This window comes from Raphanus sativus, chromosome 6, assembly GCF_000801105.2.
Source record: "Raphanus sativus cultivar WK10039 chromosome 6, ASM80110v3, whole genome shotgun sequence".
Lineage (NCBI taxonomy): Eukaryota > Viridiplantae > Streptophyta > Magnoliopsida > Brassicales > Brassicaceae > Raphanus > Raphanus sativus.
The window spans coordinates 43,437,346-43,453,011 of record NC_079516.1 but is presented as its reverse complement, the minus strand read 5'-3'; the positions used below and the strand labels follow the sequence as shown (position 1 = coordinate 43,453,011).

Below are 15,666 nucleotides of genomic sequence, written 5' to 3'. Positions count from 1 at the left end.
CGTTCAGTTTTCGTTTCGGTTCTTTCAAGTTTTTTGGTTATAGAGAAATAGAAACTGTTTGGTTATTTATGAAATTTGGTTCGGGTATAGTTTGGTTTTTTTCTTTATATTTTATATTTTTATACTTTATATTATTTTGTTTAATTTTTTCTTTTTGAGAATCTGCTCTTAAGTGGATCTAATAGATATTGAGAATCGAACCGGCTCAGAACCCGAGACCCGAATGCTTTTGTTTAAATATTAAAACGGACTTTACACCGCCCAAATAATTTAGAACCGAGCCCATTACAAAAAAGCGTAGACTCATCGTTAACTCTTAACGGTCGTCAATTCAAAATTTAAACGCCAAATCGCAGAAAAGGAAAACAAATATTCTCACACCTCTTCCCCCTCACTCTTTATTTTCCACCTAAGCTTTTCATTTTCGCCTTCCAAGAGATAGAGATACCGAGAGAGAGATAAAAACAAACAGGGCATAAAATGGAGGATGTTCAGATCGACACTGTGGACCCAAACGTGACCTCCTCATCTGATTCACCACCGGAGATTCCTAATCCCCAATTCGTTAGCGACGACACAACAGAGAAACCAAAGATGATCGGAGGACATACACCCATGGACGAGCGCGACGATTCCATGCTCTGCGATCCCAACTCAAGACTCCTTCTCAGCGGTCTCTCGAAAGCTAATCACTCAGGTCCGGATCTTCTAACTTCCGAATTTCAATTTCGTTCGATCTGGGTCTCTAGGGTTTAGGGTTTTGCCTAATTTTCCACTGGATCTGGTTATGATGTTGTTGTTTGTGTGTAAGCAGGAGATGATGATGATACGATTATGTTCATAAATGCTGGAGGAGTTGATTCGAAGGAGATGAAAATCGTTAAAGACAGTTATTTCGAAGGAGGAGGTGTGCTGAGAACAGACGAGTGTATAGTGGAAGCAGGAGACTTCCCTTTCATCTACCAGTCAGCTCGTGTAGGCAACTTCAGCTACGGGATCAGCAATCTCCCCCCTGGAGAGTACTTTGTGGATCTCCATTTCGCTGAGATTGTTAATACCAATGGACCTAAAGGGATTCGAGTCTTCAATGTCTATGTTCAAGATGACAAGGCTAGTTTCACCAACTAACTAAACATTTTTATTATGAATGAGAGTTTTGTTTGCTTGATTCTTTTTTTTTTTGGTTTGTTATGTTTTTTTTTTAGGTCTTATCTGAATTCGATATCTTCTCGGTGGTTGGCGCAAACAGGCCACTTCTGTTGGTTGACTTGAGGGTCGTTGTGGTGGATGATGGCTTGTTGAAGGTTAGGTTCGAAGGGATTAATGGAAGTCCGGTGGTTTGTGGGATTTGTCTCAGGAAAGCACCTCTGGTTTCAGGTATAACGATATGCTCCTTCTCTTTGTGCGTGGTTTTATTTTTTAATAGGGAGTCTCGAAGTTTTCAGTTTTTTTTTTCTAACTCATTGTTTTGCGTTCATGTACAGTTGTAAGGACATCGCAAGATTATATTAAGTGTCAGAACTGTGCTACCGAAATAGAGATTTCTCCTGCTCGGGTACTGTTTAACTACTCTGCTGGCTCTTATTGGACTGACTATTCACTTAACTTTCTTCTTTTATGTTGATATCCGAGCAGAAGAGGCTTATGCGAGCAAAAGCTCATGAGAAGTATGAGAAGAAGATTGAAGAGCTTTCTGAGAGGTACCAACATAAGTCAAATGAGTGCCACGAAGCATGGATGTCACTGACCTCTGCCAATGAGCAACTCGAGAAAGTGATGATGGAACTCGACAATAAGATGTTTGAGGCACGCTCTCTAGGTAATGCAGAAATTCCCTTCTTTGTCAATCCAACTTTGTACTTTCTATATCTTTTTATTTGACCGAGGGTTTCTTGTTTTTAATTTAATGCTTACTTAAAACAGACCAAACTGTGGAGACGCAAGCAGATTGTTTGAACAGTATCACTAGCAAGTATGAGAATGACAAGAGACATTGGACCACTGCAATTGCTACTCTACAGGAGAAAATAGAGGTAGCTTGGTGTTTCCTCATGTATTATTGTATCAAAGCCTCTCTGCATTCTTCGAATTTATTAAACTGTTTATATGCAGATAATGAAAAGGGAACAATCTCAGCTATCCCAGGAAGCACACGAATGTGTGGGATCAATTCCTGAATTGTACAAAATGGTTGATGGAGTTCAGGCACTTGGTGAGTTTCTACCTCCTCTCTTTTAGTTCTTAAAATGAGATTTAAAGAGGCACTATCATGAAGGCATAACATATAAACTCGTTAAATCTCAGTTTCACAGTGTGAGGATCTCAAGCAAAAGTACAGCGAAGAGCAAGCAAAGCGAAAGGAGCTATATAACCATATACAAGAGACTAAAGGCAAATAAATCCGATCTTTTTCTGATGATTTGCCTTAGCTTCTTGACATCTCAATTTATGAATCTACTAACAGCATCCATTTTATCAGGCAATATTAGGGTCTTTTGTCGTTGCCGCCCTTTGAATAAAGAGGAAACATCAACGAGGTGTGCCACAGCTGTTGACTTTGATGGAGCAAAAGATGGAGAGCTTGGTGTTGTTACAGGAAATAATTCCAAGAAGAGTTTCAAGTTTGACAGAGTTTATACACCAAAAGATGGTCAAGGTAGTGTTTTGTCATGGTCACGTTATATCATTTTATATAACACATATTTCTAACAAAGTTTCTTTCTCGATCTTGCAGTTGATGTCTTTGCAGATGCTTCTCCTATGGTTGTTTCAGTGCTAGACGGCTACAATGTGTGTATCTTTGCATACGGGCAAACAGGAACAGGAAAGACGTTTACAATGGAAGGTACCCCACAGAACAGGGGTGTCAACTATAGAACCGTTGAGCAGTTATTTGAAATTGCTAACGAAAGGAGGGAGACAATTTCATATAATATTTCTGTTAGTGTCCTTGAGGTCTACAACGAACAGATAAGAGACTTATTGGCAACATCACCTGCCTCAAAGAAGTAAGCTCTACTTTAAACACACAACTAAAAGGGAGAATTTTTACAGAGCTTGATCTCTATATTTATGGATTTGGTTACTCAGGTTGGAGATCAAACAATCATTTGACGGATCCCATCATGTTCCTGGGTTAGTTGAAGCAAAAGTGGAAAATATAAATGAAGTGTGGAATGTGCTTCAAGCTGGGAGCAATGCAAGAGCTGTTGGATCCAACAATGTGAATGAACATAGTAGCCGTTCTCACTGGTATCTTTGGATTTATGCCCCTCTTTCTATGTTGTTTGAATGTTTGGATTTCCTTCATTTTATGTTTCATTATGAGGGTTGTTTAATATATTAAGTTCTCTTTGCAGCATGCTCTCTATAGTGGTGAAAGCGAAGAATCTGATGAATGGTGACTGCACAAAAAGCACGCTTTGGCTTGTTGATTTAGCAGGAAGTGAGAGGTTGGCAAAGACTGACGTGCAGGGTGAGCGTCTGAAGGAAGCACAAAACATTAATAGATCGCTATCAGCTCTTGGGGATGTGATTTATGCATTGGCTACAAAGAGCAGTCACATTCCATACAGGTTAGTCTATTTCTCTCTCCGTCTCTGTTACGAGCTTAATTATATGGCCTGCCTTGACACTTTTCCATTTGTTCACTATCAGAAACTCGAAATTAACTCACTTGCTTCAAGATTCACTGGGTAAGAATCTTTATTGACCTTTTTCATAAGGATCAATCCGTGGTTTAAACTTGTGTGAATGTGCAAATGATACAGGAGGTGACTCGAAGACGCTAATGTTTGTGCAAATCAGCCCTTCTGAGCACGATGTGAGTGAGACTTTAAGTTCACTAAACTTTGCAACTCGTGTTAGAGGGGTTGAGTTGGGTCCTGCGAGGAAGCAAGTTGATACCGGTGAGCTTCAGAAGATGAAAGCAATGGTATGACTTGTGAAAGGTTTTTTATTTTTGGTCTTCCTGGATTGTGTTATAAATTTCCCTTATATGATGCTTCATGTCAAACTCTTAAAAGGTGGAGAAAGCAAGGCACGAAAACCGATCTAAAGAGGAATTGATAAAGAAACTGGAAGAAAACATACAGAACCTGGAAGGTAAGAATAAAGGAAGAGACCATTCATACAGAAGTCTCCAGGAAAAGAACAAAGACCTTGAAAGCCAGCTTGAGTCACTGCATAACCAATCGGAAAAGCAAAACTCACAGCTTCTAGAAAAACTAAGAAGCAGAGATGAGACTTGTACCAATCTCCAGCAGAAGGTTTATTTTCTTCCACTTGATTGATGATATTGTTGATTTTCTTGCCATTCTTTATGACTAACAAACCCGTCTTCTCCATTAAAGGTCAAGGAGCTGGAGTGTAAGCTTCGGGAGAGACACCAATCAGACTCTGCAGCTTACCAACAGAAGGTTTCATCACATCAAATGTTGACTGTTATATAAAAATCTCACAATGATATTTTGTTGAGAGTTACCAAACTTCTTAAATGACGCATGCGCAGGTTAAGGATCTTGAGAATAAGCTGAAAGAATCTGAAGGCAGCTCCCTGGTGTTGCAACAGAAGGTTAAGGATTACGAGAATAAGTTGAAAGATTCTGAAAGCAACTCTCTTGTGTGGCAACAGAAGGTTAGGAGGCCGACTCACTCATTCTCACACTTACTGTGTGTATTTTTTTTTTTTTAAATTGTCTCAGTATCTTGCACATCGATTTGATATGGTGTTTAGATTAAAGAGTTGGAGAGGAAACAAAAAGAAGAGCAAACTCAAGAAGCAGTTTTACTACGACAGAAGGTTAGTTTTCATGGATTGCCTTAAGGATCTTCGAGTTTATCAAGTCACCAGATGTGTGAAAAGACTTTGGTTTTTGATTTTCGCAGATTAAAGAGCTTGAAGTGAGGCTAAAGGAGCAAGAGCTGCACGTGCAGCAAATGGCAGCAACGAGAGAGTTCCCTGATGTTGCGAGTGCTACTCCTAACGAAGTGAAAACTTGTTTCAAAGAAGACAACTTTGGCAATGAGAATGCGGAATCCAACAACAACAACATCTTGAGAACATCAAACCGGCTCAAGGCTAGTGCTGCTCGAAGAAACGATTCTCTGAATCCCAATGAGGTGACTAGAAAGAAGAGGGTCTCGAGAAGCGGTGAAACAGATAACAACGGTGGTGATGAACCTCAGATGAAGGAGAAACGGATCAGGAAGTCAGACCCACCAAAAGTTGTTGCTAGATTAACCAGACCAACAAGACCAGTCAGTTCGTCGAACCAAGTCCCTGTAGCTCAGAAGAGAGTTGTTAGCAGAGAACAACAAGCTGTTGCCGGGAAAGAGAGAGACCCCAAGAAGAAGATGTGGAATAGATAGAGAAAATTAGCTTTTAAAATATTCTCTGTCTGATTTGCTTCACTACATTGATGGTTATGTTAATACCTTAAGCTTGCTAATAACTATCAGCATTATAGCTTTTCAAAAGAATTTTTTACATCCACGGACACATTTTGAATTTATATTTACACATGTGACACACATATTTGATGTGGTTTGTCTTTTATATCCTTAGACTAAACTAACTATATACAATTGTTTTTATTGAGTTTTCTCATTTTTCATATATATCAAATAAACACAATTGATACAGTAAATTGTAATTTTTTTTTTCACATTTTAACATCCATATATATATATATATATTAACAATTAATTAAAAATATTTGAACATAAAAATTGTGGACGTGGATAGAAGTTTTTTTTTTTTTTTGGTTATATAGATTTGTATAACTAAAACCCTCATAAAAATATTTTGAGGATAAATTCATATGTTAATAAGATAACCTATGTTAATAAAAGAGACATAGAAGTCATGTGGACATGAACTCATGTCCACAAAGATTCATGTGGACAAGAGAAGAAAACAAATTCAATGTGGATGGATTCATTATGTATAAAAACATTGTGGATGAGAATTTTATGGATAACTATCATGGATGGAAGTGTTGTTTATAATCTCATCACATTTGATTTGTTTTTCCAGAACCTGAAAATCAATAACTATTTACACAGATCATGTCCACACTGACGTTGTTCATATGGATAAACAATCACATTACACATGCATCTTCTCAACTATGTTATATTGTATACACTAGCATTGCTCATCCATTCAACATGCATGACAATATTCCTATATTCTTTCAAAACCCGTCCACAAAAAAAGAATGTCATCCACAATTATTTTCTTATATACTACTCATCCATCCACAAATGTTTATTTAATATCTATGTCCACAATTGTTATGTCCATAATTCATTTATATTATATAATTCATCATACACTATCACGTAATTCAATTTTGAAAGACTGTGATTTTTAAAATATCAAAACATAAATAATATGGATCTCAAAATGTAGAAGGAAAAAAGTTTATAATTATTTATGTTCATTAGATATTTATATTTATAAATTACAATATGAAATAATAACAATAGTAAATAAATTAGAAAATAAAACTAAAGTAAAACAAATCACAAGCCATGTAACTGGCCTCTTTTTGCTTCATCCATTTTTGCTTCATAAATTAATTGAGTCTCTCTTTGAAAGGTATCAATGTCAATAGCTCACAGATAATGTCAAGAAAAAGTGTTTCACATGTATTATGTGTCTCTGAAGGAAAGAGAAAGACATAATGTGTCCCTCATTGTAATCGACTCTTTTCAAAATCTCTCATCTCATGTGATTTGATTGATTACATTGATCGTAATGATACCTTACGCTTGCTAATGACTATCACCATCATTATTGTTTTTATTTATGATTAAGTTCCCATCATTGTTTCACTGCTACATGTTGCTTCTCTTGACTTTGGTCAAGCTTCTCCGATCCATAACACTATTGTAATGTCAAAATCATATGATTTTAGTATTGTTTTAGCATTGAAAAAATCATCTTCAACTATAACACTAAATTTAATACTAAAAAAAAAATTATAATATTAAATAGAGTAACTCAGTTGAGTCTCACTCCATTTTGGAAAATTGAATAATAAACAAAAAATAAAATCATTATTCCATTCGTTGAATAATCCTATTGTTTACTCAAAATAAAGTGGAATATGAAATGATTGTTATAGCATTTCTTATTCCAAATTTTATTTTGGATTAAAATATGGAATAGGTTTAGAGATGCTTCTAGTGTGGTGAATAGTGTCACACCAAATTTGATATAAAACTATAATATTGCACTAAAATAGTATAATTTTTAATGTTAGATTGGAGACAGTTTTTATGTCAAAATCACACTAAAATAAAGTTTTGGTGTTATGAACGAAGATGACCTTGAAAGACAATGGAAACAGGGGAGCATGAGTTCTCAATCTCACTATGATAACTTGGACTTATTATAATCCTTTATTATAAGTACCTTTTTATTATAAGTAATATATTTTTTAAAAAAATAAAACATATCTTAAAATTATGTGTATCTATCTATCTATAGTATTTGTGAAATAATTTTCCGGCACTCTCACTTTAAAAGTCAAAGTTAAACTAATTAATATCATTGTTATATTTAATAAATAGTCATATTTATTTGTTAGATTAGATTATTAATTATAAATTACCATAAGAAAAAATAGCCAAAAACTAATTTAAGTCTATTTGATCAGATAAGTAATAAAAATTATCTAAAAAATAATTTAAGTCTATTTGATCAGATAAGTAATAAAAATTATCTAAAAACTAAAAAGTATTTTAAAATTAAAATATAATTCTTATATAAATTGTGTTGCTATCAGATCAATCAGAAAATTTTAAAAATTAAACAAAAAAATCATAACTAAATATTAATCAAAGAAAAGTTTTAATTTTATATAATCAAAAGAATAATTAAAAATATTTATTTATTAATAATAAATATACTGTACAAAGAAAATTTTAAAATATTAATTTTCAAATGAAAACACAAACAATAACTTATCATATTATCTTTTACTTAGTAATGTAAGTATTAATAAGTAGTTATAAATAGTTTATGTCTTGTATGTGCCGACAAAATACCTAGTTGTTGTACTATATGCTAAGAGTGCATAAATCATATACACATAATACATTATTTTATTAATATTCACAATGAATAAACAAAAACTCTAGAAAACAAAGAAAATTTAAATTCCCTCTACAGTAAATTATTTTCACTCTATCCTATTTCTTTTCGTCAAGTTGTAAAAGGACTTTCAAGACGGATATAATCATACATAACACCTTGAAACGGTCCTATACTTCTCGATTGAGTTAAATATATGGTATTATCACCAAGACTTAGTAAATCTCCAGGGACGTTGATACTATACAATCTATATAACCCATGAATCCCATGTCTTGCAATGGCATTGTCTTTTCCGATTAAACCGGTCGTGAAAATATGTTCGGATTGTGGATTATTGACCCGGACTTGTAACTCTGAATCAGCAGCTGAGGCTAAAGCTATTCGGAGCGTGTAGATACCGACCCGGTTCACGTTATTCAGGTTGAATATGATTTGCCATGTCGTTGAATCGTATGTACTATTTCCAACATTTCTATTATATTTTTATAAGAAGCAAAAAGAAAACATTTGGTTTAATATAAGAAAGAATTTAATTAGATAAATAATGTGTTATGTAAGAATTGGAATAGAACTAAATTATATGAAGGTACCTGGTGACATGTGCAAAGAACCAATCTCTTCTATAATCACTAACACCAACTGTGTAGACAAGATCGTTTTGAGGGTATAAATCTGCGTAACGATCCCATAATCCATATTGTCTAAATCTGCATGTTTAATATTAAGTTCAAATTATGTTCTTTATATTCGTTTATAACAACAAAATTGTCTAAAATTTGGAAATGATGATATCTACTCATACGTAAGAAATCTAGTAAAAATATTTATAGATGAGAGTATTTAAGATTATGGTTCTAACCTGTCTTGAAGTGGGTTAACATAAAGCTTATTCATAAGTGTAGGGTAAGGATCCGGTATATAGAACTCTCCGGCCGTTCGGTCTGGTACACCTATTTCCCACAGCGTTGGACCGTTTCTAGGCGGCTCATACACTATAGGCCCTACATTCATCTGGCTACCTGCACACCAAGATGAATAGAATGGACCGTTTTTAGTAGGCTTCAAACTATAAAACCATGATTGCCTTTTTGTTTCTGCATTTACGTTATGTCACTATTGTAGTATGGTACCTGGCGTGATGGTAATGTTTTGCTCATATTTATAGTCACCGATAAAACCATAACCCCATGCGTAGAGACTATAATTGCCTGCCCTCACATTCTCTATTACGAATCTTCCTTTTCTGTCGGCTTTCGTCCAAAATTGATACCCCTTTTGTCACAAATAAATAAAAATTATTATAGATTATAGCAATTTCTACATTTGTATAAAGTATATCTACTATTATTTTTTTTTTGAACCGATTTTTTTTTTTTTTTTTTTTTTTTTTTTTTTCAAATTTAGTTTTGTGTGCTCATTATGAAACCATTCGCACATCTAATTGAATCATCATTCAACTATATCTACTATTATTACTATACCTTTGATTCGGTTTGCCATGAACCGGCTTCACCAACTGGTGCCAAACCAACAAAAGCAAATTTCCCATATATATTTAGCCTTGACACGTATCTACAACATTATATAATACGAAGTATAGAATAAGATCTAAAAATAAGAAATAAATTATATTTGACAAAAGAAAGTGAAATTATGTTTTAAACATGAATGTTTTTTTACCGGTCTCTGATATAGAATTGACCTTCGATCGTTCCTCTCTGATGAGAAAGAGGATAATCTTCTGAATTAACAAAATCATAAGGCCAGCTTTTGACTTCTTCAGCCATCTGCGACAATGATGAATGTAAATCTCAAAATTTTCGAAAAGGAATGTAACATATAGGTAAGGAGAACTACATAATGAATTTATATATATTATGTTTGCACAAAAAAAAAGAATTCATATATATCATATAAATTCATATATATATATATATATATATAACATAGAGAAATGATAAAAGAATAACCTGTCGTTTAGCATCTCTCCAGAGATGAAGAGTGGAATCTTCGGGAGAGACAGAGTTGAGATAAGCCAAGACAGGTCCAAAAACCTTCTTCCATGGCTCTCCATTTCTGTAATCCATTCTCATCTCTTTCCCCGCGTAATGAATGCTCGTAAACATCTAAAAAGCATGATTATTGATCATGATGTACGTAAGTGTCGCATGATTTAATACTTAACAAAAGTTTAGCAATCAATACATAATGATTGATCATGCATGATTTGAGGTTAAAATAGAGTAAATGGACTCACGGACAGGGTGATGGGTCCCGCGTGAGAGGTGAGGTCTTGCTTGATGGGCCCACCAAGTCGGAACTCATCGCTTGGAGTTATCATCCAAAACCCAACCGGTGGGTCCGACGAGATCCAACCATGGACGTTGTTGTCTTTGTCTTCCACTGAGTACATATACTTATCGTCCACCTGCATCACACCAAATCATTTCCAACAATGTATCATTTGTTATATCATAATGTTGAGTTTTGATTAAACTCATCCAACATTGTATAATTAAGAACCAAACTGGTTCTTCGGTTTAGTAGTTTATCCCGTTTATTTCACTAAATTATCATAGTACCTCTCCTTTAAACATAGGGTTCTTTGGGTTTGTCAAGAGAACAGCTTCTTTGTAAGCTAATATCTTGGCATTGTCTCGATCCGCCATGGATGGCATGCTTCTCTGCCGATCATCAGATATCGCCATGAAATCAAATCTGACATTGTCCCCAAAAGTGCAAACTTAATATACAAATTTTAATTAGAATTTAAATACTAATAAAATGTGTGGTTACTTTTTGGGGTTGAGCTTGAAGACGATCCTAATCTGGTCCATGTCCACGTCGGGCCAACCTTCTAACCTCTCTAATATACCGTACATGTATATTCCAGAGACACCAGTTCGAATAATGTACCTAAAGGAAAATTTACATTCGATGGTAATTAGTTACCCTCTTTTTTGGACTCATGGTAATTATTTACTTTGGACCTCAAAGCTACATAAATATATACTATCTTAGTTTAAAACTAAACTATAGTATAATATAATTACCTTTTGTCTACGTTAAGGGGGACCAAGGAGCCACGTTTCGAGATCGTCCACGTTCTTGTAAATGAAATTTCAATTTGTTCTTCGTTCTGAGTTATGATTTCGAATTTAGTTCCTTCTAGTCTGTAAAATACCAAAAATAATGTCACTTATCGAACGATTGTTGCAATTATCACTACAAATAAACTATCATATATTGTTACATACTCGCATATATTGAATAAGAATATTCTTTGTGTATACTTATATAAAAATGGCTGCAATAAATTATACTCACTTGTCAATTTCCAATGCTTTTTCCGGTTCATACCAGGCTACGTCCCAATACCTAATTCCACAAGAATGCAGTAAGACTTTATTAAATACAGTTATTTGTATGATTGTATCAATTAATTAAGGAAATGCATGTATGTAAACATTGGTTTTTCAACATGTTCCAAACGTATTATTCTTTAAGAAAAATCTTTACCCACGATCGTCAATTTCTTCGTCCAACACGTTATCGATGCCACTATATTTGATTCCAGTTATCAAACCTTGTGGGCTCGAGAAAGTAACTTGAATAATACCATTATCAACAACCACCTGAAAACCAACAAATTCTTATTATATTATAAAAATAAAAGAATTTAAAATATTTGAATATTTCTTACCTTCTCATTACTAACTCTCCTTAGCTGAACTGCTAAGCCTAGTATACTTTGTCCAGGATTTGTGATGTTCAGTTTGTTTCTGTAATAGAAAAATTGTACCCAAAAACGTTTTTTGTTTAGTATATCATGTGACGGTTTTAGTTAAGAAAAGGCAATCTTATTCTTAAACGTATTCAAATTAGTTCAGAAAACTAAATTACTATATTTGTAATACTAATATTTACAATTTAATGGGCTCAAAGGCTCGTGGGGTTTCCTAATTAGAGTTGGTGATCTGACAAGAATTCAACTCATTCTTGTTTGATTTTAATAACTTCAACTAGAGTAGTTATAGTATGGTACGAACTCCACTCGAGCAAAAAAGGTCAACATTAGTGGAAAGAGTGTTGAAGACGAAAAGAATCAACACAATAATAACACAAGTATTTCTCAAGAAGTTGACACCTAAGCATTTTCGAGCTTTATAAAAACGACATTTCACTAAATGAAAAAAACTTTTAAAGCCAATCAAAAGATTTCATTTATACAATTCAGTATTTGGTGTAGACACATAGACAAAACAATTCTACGGAAAAAAATACTTTGTAAAATTTCAAAGCAAAAAACCTATGATATTCCATCCTTCCAACTTCATCTTCAAGATTTAGTAATATTTATCACTATTGTATAAGAAAAAAGTATTTGCTTGTGTTTTTATATCCTGCTCTCCCATTGTCTATCAGTTTGCGGGTTCTTCTCTCTTTTTCTTGGTTTGTAAAAATGTTTGTTTAAAATATTTACGAACGCGTTTAGTCTGGGGAGATCAGTTGTTCTTAGAAGCAACAAATTAAATTGTTTTCATGATCTGACATTCTTTGTTTAGAAACATCTATTTTTGATGTTTGGTGAATATACATATCTCATACAAGAAAAAAGAATATGAATGCTGCACGTATAAATTATTTAGCCACAACTCTTTTACATCAACCTTCTTCGAAGACAATCTAAAACAATGCATGATGGATTTTGGTGTTTTAGGTTCTAAAGAAATTTCAAGGTGATGTGAGCTAGAGTAAGAAACTACTACAACACCTTAATGCACAAAAAGAGTTTTTAAGTATCGACTCAAAAGATTTTTTTTCTTAAAAAAATTAACTTAAAAGATTTACACCATCAACATCAAACTCATTGAACTGATTTACCTCACTCAACAAATTATGCTTTCTTATAAAACCATGAGAAATCATATATCACTGTCTTGATAATGAATTTGGAGTAATTTTGAGTGTTCATGAAAGGCATGACATGCTTATTTCAAATAGACTGCTATGGGAAGAGTTATATGTAACTAAAAGAAAATCAATTTGTAACAAAACTGATATACTTTTTTTTCAAAAAAACAAAACTAATATACATTAAAGCAAAGAAAAAACTAATATACATCATCCAACAAAATACAATTATTTTCTGATGTATACTTTTATAAATATTTATATCCAAATTCATCTTTTTCGTTCGTTTTTTATAGTTTTCTTTTAGGACATCATCTTTATCTCTTAGTATATGGCTAACCAAAATGTATGCTCATAAGAACATAACAATTAATTACATTATATACACCTTCTATAAAACTTTCCCATTATAGAGTAAATAGCTAAAACGAGAATCACTGTTTTTGAACTACATGAAAAATAAAACTAAACCAAATTAGGGATGTATTGCTTTTCTAAACATGGATAACTCCTAAGTATAGATCCATTTACTCTTAACATTGTTAAAAATATGAATTACTTTGTTGACAAATATGTATTTAATCACAATTTCGTAAACTATTTTTTTCAAAATGTAAAAGTATTTATGGTTAAGAGATTCATAATATATATATATATATATTGATCTAAAATATTATATTTTAAAATATATATACTACAACTTTTACAGAATAATATTTGTTATTTTTATAAATTGAGAAATCTTATACATATATTAAATTAACAACATAAAATTTAGTAAAAACAACCCGCAACGTAGCGCAGGCATTAATCTAGTAATTCTAATAAGGGAACACAAATATCCATCATGGTATAAAACGGAATAAAGAACATAAATTACTATATAGTATTATATAAATAAATATACCAAATTTATTTAGGTTTTGTGTGGGAACTGAGAAGAAGACTAGTAGTTAAGAGTAATTAAAGGAAGACATGCAGGTTTAAAGCCGAAAGTGAAAAGCAATCCAATATATTTCCAAGTTTTATTGTAATTAAATTTAAAAAGAAAAGAAACGAAGATTAATGAGACCAATTCCTTAAAACAAATATTCGTTGTTTCTTTTTGTCGTGTAACGTTAGTAACTTTTAGACACACGGCTCGTGACGATCTCGGTTTCGAGATTCTCGTCTTTATATGGTTTTACGTTATAATTTTTGTATGTGTTGTATATGCATGTATATAATGTTTTTCTTTCTTTTCTGAAATAATCCGGTGTATCCTAGCATTCACCGAGGTGAATCTAAATTAGCCGCGAGTGTTTGTATCAGTCTACATTATCGGTTGGAGTATGTGTCGGTCACCGGACACTAGAAAAACCCAGATATTAAATTTTACTCCCAGTAGCCAGCGGAATTCGAATCCGGGTCCGTATTGAAGCCGAAGCTCCCTCGAAACCACTAAACCGTCTTCATTTGGTTATATAATGTTTTTATTTTCCTGATAATTGATATAATATATATAGTGTATATATAAATGAAAATTAAAAAAGTATTTAAGGATTATAATTTTTTTTTTGAAAAAGGGCTTTTTTTAAGGATTGTAATTACCAACTAGACTTCATTTATGTTCTCTGAACCGTATATATACTCAAGGAAACCAAAATAATTATTATGTTTTCTATAATAAAAATGTTTTCAAAATATTATTGATTTTTTTAACTTTTGGTTTTTTTAGTAGATAATAATAATAATAATAATAATACTAATTATAATAATAATAATAATAATAATAATAATAATAATAATAATAATAATAATAGTGGGGACAAAAATAGCAAACACCAGTTTCTGATGAAAAAAGTTAAGACCCTCTGTTTTAGTAAGTTCAACATGTGAACTTAAGAAATTCAAAACTTCTCAAACCAATTTTTGCATTTTAAAGTAGAAGTAAAAAAGGGGGGACGGATAAAACATGACCCGGCCCGGTCCGGGTGCAAAAAAAAAAAGAGAAAAGACAGAGCTTTGAGTGAAGAGCAAACATACCCTGATTTCTGAGAATGAACACTTTGAACAAGGAGATGGAGAAGAAGAACTTGGAGCATAACCCAACCTGACTTCTTTCTCGGAGCTCCGAGTTTCATTTCCACAACAATTCACGAAACTTCCGACATAAAAAACAATTGTTAAGGCAGAGATACGTATATATAAGCGCACAAATACGTTTCTGTGTATATATAGACAAGAATTAACAAACCCTTTAAAATGGGTAAAATAAAAGATAACTATGAAAGATGAAAAGTAAGTACCTTCTTGATTTTCTTCTGTGTTGGGTTTCTTGGGAAGATACAGTTTGAGGAATGCAGAAGAAGAAAGAAAGGCTTTCCTATGAAGAAGGTAATGTAATCTCTCTTTCTTCTCTCTAAAATTCACTGATTATTCTTTTTAGTTCTCGCAATAATCATAGGATTAGAATCTTAAGTAGTTTTATAAATCTGAAGAATCTACAATCAGAGATGGGAAGGAGTACATCTGTATATATATATACACGTATATGTCTATGCTGCATATCTAAATGTGCGTACGTAATTGATCTAGACCATCTTAATGTTGCAGGTGTGACTTTTTGTTGCCTAACCTTTTCATCTTTCTTTACTATTAAATTA

The 15,666-nt window shown here is 32.9% G+C and overlaps 2 protein-coding genes across 2 annotated transcripts; one reads left to right on the top strand and one right to left on the bottom strand.

The window, feature by feature from the left end:
* The first annotated feature begins 385 nt into the window (after positions 1–385).
* LOC108812613 (kinesin-like protein KIN-14R) lies at positions 386–5,494 on the top strand. Its single transcript, XM_018584914.2, has 19 exons — positions 386–697; positions 815–1,110; positions 1,206–1,377; positions 1,485–1,555; positions 1,636–1,819; positions 1,924–2,033; positions 2,113–2,212; positions 2,305–2,391; positions 2,480–2,656; positions 2,735–3,008; positions 3,091–3,252; positions 3,360–3,575; positions 3,658–3,695; positions 3,771–3,934; positions 4,026–4,268; positions 4,353–4,418; positions 4,511–4,636; positions 4,736–4,801; positions 4,888–5,494. Exons 1-19 carry the CDS (start codon positions 481–483, stop codon positions 5,368–5,370), a joined length of 3,252 nt encoding a protein of 1,083 aa, XP_018440416.2. The 5' UTR covers positions 386–480; the 3' UTR covers positions 5,371–5,494.
* A 2,596-nt stretch (positions 5,495–8,090) lies between these two features.
* Positions 8,091–15,666, bottom strand: LOC108807260 (probable rhamnogalacturonate lyase B). The gene is made up of 16 exons (XM_018579521.2): positions 15,310–15,666; positions 15,047–15,164; positions 11,811–11,889; positions 11,627–11,742; positions 11,435–11,485; positions 11,161–11,280; positions 10,904–11,023; positions 10,690–10,825; positions 10,365–10,535; positions 10,078–10,233; positions 9,788–9,894; positions 9,589–9,679; positions 9,238–9,379; positions 8,967–9,126; positions 8,698–8,814; positions 8,091–8,579 (listed from the first exon to the last, which is right to left on the bottom strand). The coding sequence occupies exons 2-16, from the start codon at positions 15,142–15,144 to the stop codon at positions 8,216–8,218; spliced, it is 2,028 nt and encodes a 675-aa protein (XP_018435023.1). The 5' UTR covers positions 15,145–15,164; positions 15,310–15,666; the 3' UTR covers positions 8,091–8,215.

Excerpts from the sequence above, each read along its gene's own strand:
- LOC108812613 (XM_018584914.2), top strand. The coding sequence starts at position 481 with ATGGAGGATGTTCAGATCGACACTGTGGACCCAAACGTGACCTCCTCA. Across the intron at positions 2,657-2,734 it reads TACACCAAAAGATGGTCAAG|TTGATGTCTTTGCAGATGCT; the intron begins GTAGTGTTTTGT and ends TCGATCTTGCAG. Across the intron at positions 3,009-3,090 it reads ACATCACCTGCCTCAAAGAA|GTTGGAGATCAAACAATCAT; the intron begins GTAAGCTCTACT and ends TTGGTTACTCAG.
- LOC108807260 (XM_018579521.2), bottom strand. The coding sequence starts at position 15,144 with ATGAAACTCGGAGCTCCGAGAAAGAAGTCAGGTTGGGTTATGCTCCAA. Across the intron at positions 10,536-10,689 it reads ACCCTATGTTTAAAGGAGAG|GTGGACGATAAGTATATGTA; the intron begins GTACTATGATAA and ends GGTGTGATGCAG. Across the intron at positions 9,895-10,077 it reads GGAGAGATGCTAAACGACAG|ATGGCTGAAGAAGTCAAAAG; the intron begins GTTATTCTTTTA and ends TCATTGTCGCAG.